The sequence below is a fragment of the Chrysemys picta genome, chromosome 8 (assembly GCF_011386835.1).
Source record: "Chrysemys picta bellii isolate R12L10 chromosome 8, ASM1138683v2, whole genome shotgun sequence".
In the NCBI taxonomy this organism is placed as follows: domain Eukaryota; kingdom Metazoa; phylum Chordata; order Testudines; family Emydidae; genus Chrysemys; species Chrysemys picta.
This window is the reverse complement of record NC_088798.1, coordinates 97,027,617-97,041,606: the sequence shown is the minus strand read 5'-3', so window position 1 is coordinate 97,041,606 and position 13,990 is coordinate 97,027,617. Positions and strand designations below refer to the sequence as shown.

At 36.4% G+C, this 13,990-nt stretch overlaps 1 protein-coding gene across 16 annotated transcripts in view; it reads right to left on the bottom strand.

Annotated features, from left to right (window-relative positions):
- RAPGEF6 (Rap guanine nucleotide exchange factor 6) overlaps positions 1 to 13,990 on the bottom strand; it is a 238,834-nt gene that overhangs the window by 19,400 nt on the left and 205,444 nt on the right. For 10 of the 16 annotated variants that reach the window (XM_065555927.1, XM_024100177.3, XM_024100176.3 and 7 more), the window contains 4 exons: positions 11,707 to 11,927; positions 5,712 to 5,903; positions 2,451 to 2,585; positions 590 to 703 (listed from right to left, as the gene is read on the bottom strand). In XM_065555927.1, the coding sequence (XP_065411999.1) occupies positions 590 to 703; positions 2,451 to 2,585; positions 5,712 to 5,903; positions 11,707 to 11,927 (662 nt within the window). The remainder of the gene's footprint in view (positions 1 to 589; positions 704 to 2,450; positions 2,586 to 5,711; positions 5,904 to 11,706; positions 11,928 to 13,990) is intronic. The other 6 variants (XM_024100179.3, XM_024100181.3, XM_024100180.3 and 3 more) reach the window with 1 other exon arrangement.

Genomic DNA, 13,990 nt, shown 5'->3' with positions numbered 1-13,990 from the left:
TTTACATAGAATTTCTAACCTTAGCACTAAAGCACACTAATTCAAATATTTTAAATGATTTCTAAAGCCAGTCTCAGGTGAAGAACTGCCCTTAAAAAGATTAGGTGAAGGGGTATTTGTTAGTAACTAAAATATATATATATATATATATATATATATACACACACTTGAACATGAATAAATGCATATGTACAATATTGATACCATTTAAATGCCTGATATAAAATGGAGAAAGTGCATCATATAGTCTTCCTCCTCTTGGGCCTCAATTGTGGACAGAACCAGACAAGTGTATTACTGTTGCCATGGCTACTTGTACTTAGGGCATCACTGTCTATGTCCTTTAGTTTTTCATTTCCTTCTGTAGCTTGAATGTGATCTGCCTCCTTTTTACTTGTAAAAGCTGGTCTCTCCCTGGAGAAACTTCTTTCCCTATGTCTTCCAAATGGGGATCTCATTCTTTTCCTGTGCTTATTCTCAACTTCTGCCTTGTCTCTATCATCCTCACTTTCTTTCTTTTCACTACTGCCAGAACTATGTGTTGCTCTGCCAGTGATCTCCTGAATTTTCTTTTGCAAATAAATCCCACCTATTCCATAGCTGCGTTGCCCACTGTTCTTGTTGCTGGTTTCACTGGCAAGCGATGAGGAGGAACCAGAGAGATTCATTTGACCACAGTTATCAGACCTCTGGATGTTACCAACTACAAAGAAACACACAACATACAAATCTTTGTAAATGACAAAATATCTGACAGCAAAATTAACATTTTATTTTAACCTAATAAAGACTTTTTCTTAAATCTTGCATAAGGCCTCCTTGGGGTAGAGCTCAGAGAATAAAAAAGAATAAAACCTGCAATAGGAGAGCTAACTGAAGTTCAGGACTGAGATAGGATATTTCAGTCATTCGTGAAGTATATTTTGAATTTTAATTCAGTAATGAATGTTACTACAACATACAAGATGGGATATAGACTACCTTGATCAAAACAAGCTGGTGCTAAAAAAAAAAACCCTCAAAACAAACAAAAAACCCTACATGATAAAAGCAAGTCAAACTAATGAAATCATCCAGAAGAAAAGAAATATGATTCTCATGGAACCATATGAAAGTTAATGTAAATCACATGTTTACAGAAACATACAAGCAAAAGTAACGCTTGAAAACCTCATCAGAATAAGCATCGGCAGCAGGATTCAATAAGAAGGCCACACAGACACTTCTTTTATATATGTATTATGATGATAAAACAAAAACTAATGACACCCTCCTAAAAGAAACAGTGTCTTGTGGTGCCAGAAGCAAATTCTCATGAGATCTTGCCAAGCACGATCTCCTGCTGAGAAGTGTAAGATGATCAATAAATTCCCATGCACGGTTCCCAATCCAATCCCTCATTCTCAGGGATGTCAATAATTCAGAGACAACAGTTCAGAGTGAAGGAAGGTGGGACAAATGCCTTACACTATTCAGTAGTGACCACTCTGGCCGACTAGTAAGTGTGATGTTAACCGGCTTCCAAGGGAATCCCATCCAAATGTGACTAGTGAATATTGTGATGTAGGTCCTTCAAGGCAAAGGGTTTAAAAACAAGTGGACCCACAGAACATCATGATAGCAAGGAAAACTCAGCATACAAACACAAAAATGTAAATGGTGAGACCCAGGATTCGGCAGGATGCATTACTTATTTTCCAATACACCTTTGTAAGTAACAAAGTTTTCACCAAGATCCTGAATTCTATCTGGCATTGCACCTGCATCTCCTGTCACAGCATGTCTGCACAGTAGTTCAGCAAAAATCCAGGGTTTGGCTAGATTTATTTTTGATGGAGGGAGGAAAAAAAGCAATGTTTTTTGCAAAGTCAATTTTAATAATAAAAATACATTAAAGCTAGTAAAACAAAGACTTACAGTATGATTGGGAAAAGATTCAAGAGAGGTAGAATGTCCCAGGTATAAGATTAATTTAACAGTGTAGTGCTCAAGACATACATACATTAATTCACCAAAAGCAGTGCTCAGACAGAGAAACTTTTGGAAATGTTATCCTAAATTACTTAGGCACCTAAATCCCATCTGTGAAAGTAATTTAGGTACTCAGGAGCTTATATCACATAGATTGTCAATGAGACTTTGGCTCCTAAGTGCTTAACTCAATTTGAAAACTGGACTTAAGTGCTTTTCAAAATTTTAACAAGGTAATTTCAGACTTAAATCTCAAAAATGTACATACTGAAATTGGAAAATTGTGTATTGTATATTAATTTTTACAGAAATACATTCATCCACTCTTACTATAAAAAAGCACTTATTTCTTGACAAAGTTGCTATACTCACAGAATCATGTAAATAAATGATAAATCCATAACAATCTTTATAGTATAACAAAATACTGAGTTCCTGAGATGGAAGCTTAAGTATAGTATAGAAGCATATACTCCTACCTTTGTGTGGAGAACCCTGAGGAGAAGCAGGAGGACTGGAGTGCAAAGAGGATGCCATAGATATACTATCTTCTGCTTGTTTCTTACTACTTACTTCCTCAGACAAACTGAGTGACTTCTGAGGAGAACCCGTACCTATGACGATGACAGAAATTTACTTTGTACTGTTCTACTTTCAAGGCAATATGTTTGATATCTGTTTTAATTACAACCAAGGGTGAAGTTGCATAATGACTAGTGTAAAAGCATGAACAGAAAGAGGCGTTGGATTGTTTAAGGAGATTAGTAATGCAGTAGTGGGCTGACATTCCGGTCAGAAGTGGTCAAAAGATTTGCTATCTGATGATTGCTCAGTGTTCCATCTCAAATGAGTTTAGTAGCTTTCAGGTGGCAATAGGAACCATCACAATTGACACCCTGTTAGAGAGCCTTAGCAGAAAGATTAAGGATTGAATACGCTATGAAGCCTGAAATCTCCTCCCAATACACTGTTATGACAGCATGGGGAAGTGTATACGGTCACTGTCCATGCCGCACCACTTCAGGAGATAAAGAACTTTGTATCCAGGGCTGTCATTCCAGCACTTGTTCTGAATTTCTACATTCATACTAACCTCCCCCCACCCCGCCCCCAAAAAGCATATAGAGAACTTAGTTGAAGCAAAACATAGAAATTGGCTTTTCTCATTCTCCACTAGTAAGTCCTATGTACTGTAGTATATTACAGTTAAACTCCTGATACATTGTTAGTGAAACACAGAACTTTTCAAACATCCAGGAGAGAAATAAGACACCTTCGCAGTTACACCATGAATTAAGCACAACTCAAATTGCACAGACACTTAAGTAGATTAAAGCAGAAGCATATGCCATTTTTAATAGAGAACACACTGAGGCCAAATTTTTAAAGGAGGAGGCCTGAGGTTTGCACAGAAAAATGCACTGCAATTGCATGTCTACGTGCCTGGGAAATTACCATTATTCCACATATAAATCAGATTATTGTGTATGAAAATAGATATTTAGGTGCTAAAACAGTCATCTATGTGCACAAAAGAGGTGATTACATGCCAACCATTAAAATTTTAGCCTCGTATTTATTTGAAAATTAAAATTCAGTATTTGTGCAAGTGACTTCATGTTTCAATTGCTGTAGTATTTTTATTGCTCATGACCTAAGAAAATGAGGCTGCTCTTTATTATCAATATAAACCGATAAAAGAATAGATAAATTAAAATTTGTTTTCAGTAAAAGACTAGTACCGCCTTTTGCACCACATAAGCCTGAGGAAGGACAAATATTTGGCCTTCACACCCCACAGAGTTCAGAAGAAATTGGGCTGGGCCTGGAAATCATTCTTACTAAATTCCATGAGTGCTCTGAGGAGAGATTTATTCCCCAAGCAACTTCTTCCTCAGAAAGATTATTTTTCCTGAAGCTTAAGGGGTATTACAGACTAAGTCAAGTATTGTACTTCTATCTCACCAATGTATTTTGTCAGTTATTAGTAATCATATCGGGTGGTAAGCATCCAAATATGCAGAGGTGAAATGTCAGGTTTAAAAAACTGGTTAAAGAAGGATCTGACTAATGAGGGTTTGTTGGTGCCTGAGCTCCACTAGTTCAACAGGTGTCCTAAACACTTTTCATAAAGGAAGTAAGAGTAAGTGAAAACAGACCCACATAGTTCTGGCAGTCAAGCTCCAATACCATGTTGAGTCTGTTCAGCTGGAGTACTTCAAATGATATGGTGGATGAATAAAATTTAACAGCTATTTAAGTCCGCCATTTACTCTACTTCCTACAACTAGGAGAGGGAAGAAGAAGATGGAAAATAAGCTTACTATAAAAAGGTATATTCCCTGAAAGACATCACTTTAACACTCTTTACTTTATTCCTTTGGATTTAGATTTTAAAGAAAGATATGTAAGATGTGGCAAAAACATTTGATGTGCCATAGTGTTGGTTAAGAAGCTGAGAGGCAGTGAGTCAGGATGTGCGATAAAGAGCTTAGTATTTTGTTTTTTTCACTCACATTGCAGTGCTAAAATCTGTGACTGACAGAACCTGCATCTTCAAATAATCAGGGATAAAACAATTTATGAGAGGAATCAATTTCTGTTGGCCAATTTAAAGATAGGAAGTTAGAAAGCAAATCTATGTCCATGTTTGAAATAACAGTAAGAATAAGGGGAAAACAACTTTTGTGAAGTTGAACTAACTTTCTTGATGTCTTCTTTAAGTTTTGAAGTGGAAATTGATGCAGAATTTTTTTACGCTATTCACTAACTTTATTCAATGTTTTATTGAATAATTTAATGTCATTTAAAATTGTTTTAGCTTTAAAATATTATGTATCATTCAAAGTCATGAAGGCAAAAAAAAAAGCAAGCAACATACATTTCAGAGATGGAAATAGGTCAAAGGGATATTATTTAGCAGCATTTTAATATAGAACCCTGAGAGCCTCAGACATTGGTAAATTTAGATAATGGGAAACAAATAAAAATTTTTGATGCTTACTAAGAGTTACTAATAACACTAAAACATATGTTGTTCTGTTTGACCATAATGCCATTACAATGGTACTCCACAGTTTGAAATATTAAATTTCCGGTGATTTACTTCTGTGATTACACTCAGTAAAATGTATTATATTCATTAGGTCATGAAAGCAAAAAGGAATGTAATTCTACTCAGTTGTAAGATTTCCATTCAGAAGAATAGAAATATATACTGTTAGGCACAATGGTGAATCACCTGCTATCTGCCCTGTTATGATGGTAGGCTTGTTACTTTAATTAGTCTGGTTCAGAAACTGAACTAGTTCTACTTTTTCAAATAGCACTGTCTGAGGTAATGGTTGTTTTCTTGCCAACATATATGTTATAGAAGAGGCCTATGAAACTAAAGCAAGAAAGTATCTTTACATACAATGGGATTTGTAATTAGAAACATTAAAACTAAAAAAGGTATTAGAAACTTAGTTGTGCAAATAATTTAAGGTATGTTTTGTTCTCTCTTGTGGGATAAACATTATGCTTTCTTATACATAACTAAATGGAAATGAGTTTGAGACATGTTGTAAATGAAAAGGGTAAATGAAACCTTGAACTATTGAGGTTGAACTATTGCAATGCTTCCATAATAAATATTTCAAATATTTGGTTGATTTGGAATCCAATCCCTCTCCCCTTCTCAAACTTACTAACCCCACAATTTACTTTGAATACTGGAAATACAAATTGCAGATACTCACTGAAGGTGACATGGTCCTTAGCTGGTCCTTTTTTTCTAATAGGGTACAAATTAACAGCTGGAACTTGGAGAACTTGGCTCATTCTGTTTTGTTGATGCAGATGGGCTTTTGTGGTTTGACCAACTGACCTCATGGGTATTGGTGACATTTCTGAAGATTTTGCGCCTCTTCTCTCATTTAAATTCTTGGTCACTGTTATGGGAAAAAATGGAATATTAGTAATTTTGCACTCTAATTTACACGATTTATTTTAGCGATATTGAAGAAAATGACTGACCAGACAACAGCCACCTTTTAAACAGCAGTCTATACTATAACATAGATAATATGTATTCAAGGCGCTCCAGTCTTGTTAGATTTCAGAGGCAAATACATAAAAACAAGTTAAAAATATTCCTAATATTTCAATATTTTTTCAAATAGTTATGTAGGTACACAATGCAATGAGAAATTATTTGATTTACTCCCATTATAACTGAACTTCACTAATAGCATATTTTAGATTTCAGTGCAAAATTACAACATTGAAAAGCATGAACATCGCAACTATACAGAAAGTGTCCTCACAGCAACTGTACGCAGTGGGTCCTTTGTCCAGCTAGCTGGAAGAAAAGAGGTAGCTTCCCTTATAGGAGGCTCCCTCTGAAATTGGTGGCAGAGGGAAGGAATGAGAAAGTTTACCTGGACAGAGCAGGGAGAAACAGGAAGTGGCTGGATGAGGTGCATGTGAGAGGTCACTGTCCTTCCAGGTGACCAGGTATTTATATCCTGGGCAGTTCCAAAGAAGTAAGGTGACTGTATTTTCCCAAAAGGAAAATGGGATACCACATGGGGCCGGCCCGATCCCTGTCCTCCCACATGCAGGGCCAGCATAGTCCTGAACTCTCTCCTCTGCGTGGTGGGCTGCTTTCCCTCCCATGTGGGGCTGGTGTTGCCAATTCCCACCCCGCCCCCACGTTCCTTTGCACCCCACTAGGGATTGCATTCTACTTGTTTGACAAAACTGTGCATTTGTCCCGTTTGCTCTTGCCAACTGATCAGCAGTTGGCAAGAGCAAACAGGACAAATGCCCAGTTTGGGGGAGAGGGGGAGGTGAGGGGAGAAAAGAGTCAGGACAGCTGGGACAGAGCTTAAAAAAAGAACTGTCCCAGCCAAAATGGGATGTGTGGTCATCCGACAGAGAAGCCCTCTTTCACTGTGATCAGACTGCCTTGACTTGTAGCAGATATCAACTAGCATGTTTTTGATATTAATGACATTTATGTGTCTGACTTATTCTCTTTAAATTAATTTTGCAACATTAGGATTACCGAATTACATGGTAGAGTCCAGGTAGTATCAAGTCTTGCTGCAAGCAAAACTAGGAGAATTTTTAGTATTTAGACAACAGCTTCAGGAGCCAGGTAAATAAAAACTGATTAAAAAAAATTAAATCAGATTTTTTATTTTAAATTTAATGTATTTTTAAACAAACATATACAATTAATTTTGTTATAATAACTTACGTTAATGTCTAAACTATTATCTGTTAATGTAATTTAAATTAAATAAAAATAATACTACTCCAGCAGTACATGTTTGCTGCCAAACTTTTAAAGAAAGTCAAACCACTGAACTGGTGGAAGTCACTGGAACAAGATTGTTGAAGTGCTAAATCAGCTTTTGACAGAAACAGCCTCTTTTGCAGGTGCAGAGAGAATATTTTCTTCATTTCAGTTTATTCAACTAGTTCAGTTCAATGTAGGGATGCTGAGAGCAAAGGGAACAGGGAAAATAATACCAGTCCCCCCCATAACGTCTGCAACATTTGCATAAATAAAGGGATTTGGGAGGGGCTGGGTCCCCAGTTCACATGATGTACTGGGGCTCCAAATTTCTCTCAACGGACCTGGTTTAATGACTAGTTCATTCACAGTTAAACTAACTGGGAACTGAAAAGGCAGGAAAGCATGTTCTCCTCTTCCAGTCCATGAAATTAAAACTACTGTAATTGTGAGAAGATGACCTCTACTAGTTCTAAAAACGTGAAGGACAAGTTGACCAGAAACAATCAGTTCAATTCACTAACTACTGATAATACTTCCTTTGTTTAATAAATCAGTTTTAAATGCAAAACACATTTTACAAATTTATTTTTCTTATGAAGCCTGCACTGCACATTAAAGGTAGTTTTAATAAAATACTTTAAAATGCTGTTTTATGAATTTAATTGAATTCCAAATTCCATTCATCTAGAGCTTCACAAATCATAAGTAAAAAAATTAACCCTCTAGTAAATAAAAAATGCATCATTCACCATTTTCTAACAAATTTAAAAATGTAAAAATTACAAATCTAAATAGTTAATTGCTTAAAGAAATGTGTATAGTGTTTTCTCTTGGTTAGGAAAAAAGTACCAAGTTTTATGCAAAGGCTATAGTGAGTTGCAAATAAACATATTTTAGTGGTTACCAATCAATGATAATCAACCTCTCTTTAGGAAAATAACAGCAAAGTACAAAGGTGAAAACAGATTTAAATCTATTATTTAAATCAATGTTTAATACACTAATTTAAATCATGATTAAAATCGGTGATTTAAATCACCTTGATTTAATTCAATCCACCTTGCTGAGAAGCAGTGTGTTTGTGCATTTCTCTCTTCAGAAAGATTATCCACTTGTGAATCCGTATATATATATATATATATATATATATATATATATATATATACACATACACACACACACACACACCACCCAACTCAGGAAGACACTTTAACATGAGTGTAAATTTAAGCACAGAACTAATCCCATTGACTGGAGTGGGACTAAATGAATTAGGTGCATGTTTATGTACCTTGCTAAATTAGGGCCATAGTAGGTTATGCCACTGTGTACTTTTCAGTCACAATTCTTTCCACTTCCGCCATGGTTTTAAAGTAAGAAAATAGGATTAGCCATAACAGAAAAGTCAAAACACTAGTTCCTGTGGTCAAACTTTGGCTGCGGCCTAAACCTGATAGCTGAGAAGAGAGCAACCCTTGTCTTCATTTTTGCAGTCTTCCAATTGTGAAAGTGTTTTTTAAGGTTTATGGAAAGGGTACAAGATTCCTAAGCAACTCCCACTAGCTGTTAATTTTTTACTTGAATTATAAAGTTTGCTTTCCTCTGTTATGGAATGAGCTAATGAGCTAGTCAGCTATATCAGTACAGCTCTCTCTCTACTATATTTATTCATGGGTTCATTTAATACCATCTTGTAAAAGCATCACAAAAATCTGACTTGTATTGCTGTAGCACACGGAATTACAATAGTCAGTATAGACTCCATATCTAAACAAAGTGTTGCACAAACAGGATAAACAGTATTTGAAGTCTGGATGCCATGATTTATTTAAAAGAATTGAAAGATAACCTTGTAACACTCATGTTTCTGACACTTGAGCATTATAGGGTCATCGTTTAAGTTTGCACATAAATCATATACTGAGACTTCCACATTATATGTTCTTTTATTGCTACTAAAGAAGAAAACTGAATATAAAATGTAGTGCATGGTTCTGCCTCCAAGTGTGAGCAAACTGTGTTATTACCATGCTTTGCCAAACATACAGCACAAGAAGCAGGAAAAAAGGCTGTGTTCATGCTGTGCTTTCTTTGTTCATGCAAGCTACTCTTTTTTTTTTTTTTTTTAATTACTTGGCATATTCTCTGACAGTGCCAACATGAAATTCAAAATCACTAATTGGATTCAAGCATGGCCATTTACATGAGCCCCAAATCACTTCCATTACAGAAAACTTTTAATAAATGTTTTGTATAAGCAACAACACTACAAGAAATCTTAAAAAGAAAGCCCTCTACAATTCACAGATGAGATACTGTCAAAAAATTGGAAATATGACCTGTTAGGCAGGTGTCATTTAACAGAAAATTATAGGGTGATAAAAGGGCCTCTATAAGAAACTAATCACAAACTGACTTTCTAAAATTAATGAGTATTTCTGAGATTGTTCTCAATACTAAAATGGAACAGCACTGGACACTCACTGGTAATGGTGTCCCTGCATATTCCTTAAAAACACACCCATAGGCTTGGAAGGATTCGATTTTTATCAGTAAACATTGATTTCACTGTATGCACAAATACCAATGAAAAAATATTTCCATTGATAATAGAAATTAGCAGATAGCCAAAGAAAGAAAAAATGCTGATGAGAACTTAGAGTTTGACTGAAGGATATATACTTAGTATAATTTTGACTATTTGTATTTTAATGGTTATAAAGCTTTAAACTTTCTCAAACCGTGTCTACTGTCATTAACTAATTATCGTCTGATTCTCCTATTGTCTAATCTCCCCCCCTTAATTTTCCACAGCTATGAACATTTAAATTGATAAAAACATTAAAATGCTTATAAAGAAACATTGGTATTAGCCATCAAAATTATAAAAAAAAATAAAAATTGAATTCTGCCAAGCCTACCCATAGATACTTTGAGACATGTAAAACCTGGCTCATATTTCTTGAGGAACAGGTCTCACTTCAACTTGGATTCTGACATTTAAAAAAAAAAAAAAAAAAAAAGGAGTGAAGACAGTAACAACAGGTAGATCAGACACTCGACTACTTAACAGACTTTCCTATAAAACAAGACTGCACTCTAGTACGGTGCTTTTCAACCTCTTTTTCATTTGTAGACCATTATAATGCGACCTGATATAACACGCATTCGGATATAACGCGGTAAAGCAGGGCTCCGGGGGGGCGGGGCTGCGCACTCTGGTGGATCAAAGCAAGTTCAATATAACGCGGTTTCACCTATAACGTGGTAAGATTTTTTGGCTCCCGAGGACAGCGTTATATCGAGGTAGAAGTCTATATACCTTTTCTTCTTTCTACCAAACAATCTTAATTCCTTCCCCACTAGCTCACCTTAGTTAAGGTGTCAATAACTTATTTACAAAAATAACTAAGTATCAAAACCACATACAATTATAATTGTTAATTTTAAAAGATAGGAATTTATTGAACTGTGTAGTACAGGGGTCGGCAACATTCGGCACGCGGCTCGCCAGGGTAAGCACCCAGCACATCCCTCAGCCCGCGCCACTTCCCGCCGCCCCCATTGGCCCGGGACGGCGAACCGCGGCGAGTGAGGGCCGCGATCGGCCGAACCTGCCGCGTCAGCAGGTAAATAAACTGGCCCGGCCCGCCAGGGTGCTTACTCTGGAGAGCCGCGTGCCGAACGTCCCCTGGTGTAGTATATAAGGGTAAAATATAGATGAGACTAAAGCTTATTTAGTAAGGTAGTCTCAAAGGAATTTAGTTTCAAGATTTTTCCTGCTGCTGCCCTTCATTTTTAACTGTCAAACCATGTCAGTCTCATCAGTCAACGCTGGCAATATTGGCATAACTTTCTCCCTGCTGTTCAACTCTTATTGTAAGCCATAATGCAAGAATTGCTTATTTACTCCTTATCCATGGCTAGTTTCTATATTGGTTTTGTGTCTTTTCATTTCCTTGCAGCTCATATGGTAAATGTTACTTTTATCCTTCCTTAATTCTGTAAAGTGACAGTGCAGCAAGAATGGATCAAATGTACAATTGGATTCTTTGGCAGACTTATTAAATGACGCACAACTTAACAACTGAAGGTCAAAAAGAAGAGCTGTCACTCCAGACTTGTGCAAGTGCAATCCAAGACAAATGCTGGGTTGCTGAAACTGTATCAGCCAGGGTTTTTTTAGTGTCTGCAATGACACATACATTTCTTAGTACCGTGACATTTTTTTTTGTTAAAAACATTCCTAAATTTATATTTGAAGTAGTAGGGTCATCATTTAAAAATACTGTACATAATCAAGAAGTGACAGTCCTTTAAAGGGGTCACCTTCGATGCAAACATATTGTTATGTTTCTAGCACAACAGCATACGTAACCAGGTTCGTATGGCAAGGAGGGTAATCCTCTCCACCAGCAACCTTGTCTAACTGAGTTTGCTTTACTTACAAGTGCTATATGCAGGCTCGCATTGAAGTGACATGATCTGGAATTTTTCCTCATCGGTTTCCACATTCAGATTGGAAAGGTACTGCTTCACCTTCCTGGCCATCTGGGCATCCTCATACAGCTTCTTGGCATTAAGGAGTGAGCTGCGTCGAGCACGTTTTTTGTGAGCACCTCCTTGAACATCAAGCATGTTTGAGTTTGTGCTGCCCTGGCTCAGAGACCTACAAAATGAAAAGGCAAATCAGTAAACTTCAGGTTCACTTCAAGAATGAAGTGCTACAGTAGCATATGCTGAAGCAGATTAATACCAGCACACTTCAGTTAGGGCTCGTGCATGCTGATGCAAATGAGTTAAAGAGATGAATAGCATTAAAACAACATTTGTCTTAAAGTAATTTGGTAAAATGACAAGAGTGTATTGAGTCTAGAAAGGATTACTCGTGAAAGTGTGGAACTGGCAAGAACCAGGCAAAATGCTGTGTAAGCTGCCTATACAGCTTTGCTAATTTAGTTCTGTTCTGCAAAACCCCTACCATTTCAATTCTGGGTTACGCTGGCAGACAAAAGTACCGACAGTGTTGAAGTTGGTTTAAGTAATTTGGTCCTTAGCATATGTTTATCTGAGACTGAAAACCTAATTTCTTGCAGAGGTGAACTATTACTGAATTATCCTACCCCAAAATGTCTGAAGAACTGGTAAAGTCGTGATAAAAAGAAAAGCAATGTCATATATACAAAGTGCATTATGTTGCTCAATCCTCATTCTGCTTTGCCAGCTAGAAATTATGCCCACAACAAAGCATTTTTTTTTTTTTGTTGGACTGACAGCACAGGAAACTGCAGTCTTCTATTTCTCAAAATGGCAAGCATAGAAGGACAGTGACAGTCCATCCTTTGCTCTTACTGGCCTATCAATATGCTTAAACCCTGATTTGGAGATACCCTGTCTATGGAGGAGTACGTAAGCCTTCCATGTCCCTTTAATCTTTGGTCTCTGAAATTGCCAAAAGGGCTGCCTATTTAGATTCACTTGCTCCTTGAGGAATTAGAGCTAGATCATCAAATAGTTTAACTTAAGCATCCATTGTTATATCTGTTGGTCATTATCCAACTTTGCTAGCTTTGAACTATTGATCTAAAGGTTAAAAGCTCTATTAATCCCTTACTAAATCTCTCGTAGATTCAAACTGCCATCCACCTCTTGTTCAATTGTCAAGGTATGGCCGAGAACTCTATCTTGGTCAATATTAAAATCAAGAAAATATTTTATAAATGTTCATCATGATAGCTGCATTACATGGTAAGTTCTAAAGTAAGCTTTAAATCGAACTCATATAAACGATGCCTGAATATTCTTATAAAGCATTCACAGGTATAACTTTTCTTTTAAAAGTGAATGCTGTGTAAACATATTTATAAAGGTAATTGACTTGTTAAAGAAATCACAGGTGGCAGGATATGCAACCATTATTTGGAAATATACATATTTCACAGGTATACAAGAAGGCATAAGGCCAAAAGGCCAAATGAGCCAGGATCCCAAGTAACAATGCTTCACAAAATCCACAGGAAGTGTTCAGAAGAGAGTAACCATAATAGTAAAAGAGGTGGAAAATAAGCCTAATGTTTTAGGAAAAGTTAATAGAACTGGACATGTTGAACTTAAGGAAAGAATGAAGGGGGGAAGACAGCTGTCCACTATATAAAAAAAGGAGTTTAATCAATTTTTGGATCAATCACTCACACATGTCAAATTCAAAATAATAACAATCTCAAATACATCAAGATGATATAGGTTAATTATGAAAAACGTATCATTATTACAGCCATGCGGATGGCAAAAGATGGCAAGAGAGGTTGTGGAATCTTCAGCATTTGGATACATTCAATGCTAAAGTAGATACTTATCTATCAATTATGGTCAGGAACAATGAAAGACTACACATATTATGCTATAAACCATGATGCTCACTGATATTTTAACAGTACAGTACCAAATGAAAGCTCTCTAGCAAGCTTTATATTGGTGGTAGCTACCGTGAAGCCCTGAAAACTTCACTCTGCTCTGATAGTGGGGGTGAGGGAACAGATTTCCCCATTAGAATCTATTCCTTTGCCCACAGGCAAAGCATACATGGATGGGAACTAGCTTCCAGAATCTCATGTACGGTTTTAAACATGACCTAAAATAGAGAAAAAATTGAGCTAGTGCCCCTTTTTGCTTGAATGTGAGCGATGGCAGCCAAAAATATTTATTTGCCCTCTCCTGTTTTTTACATTAGAG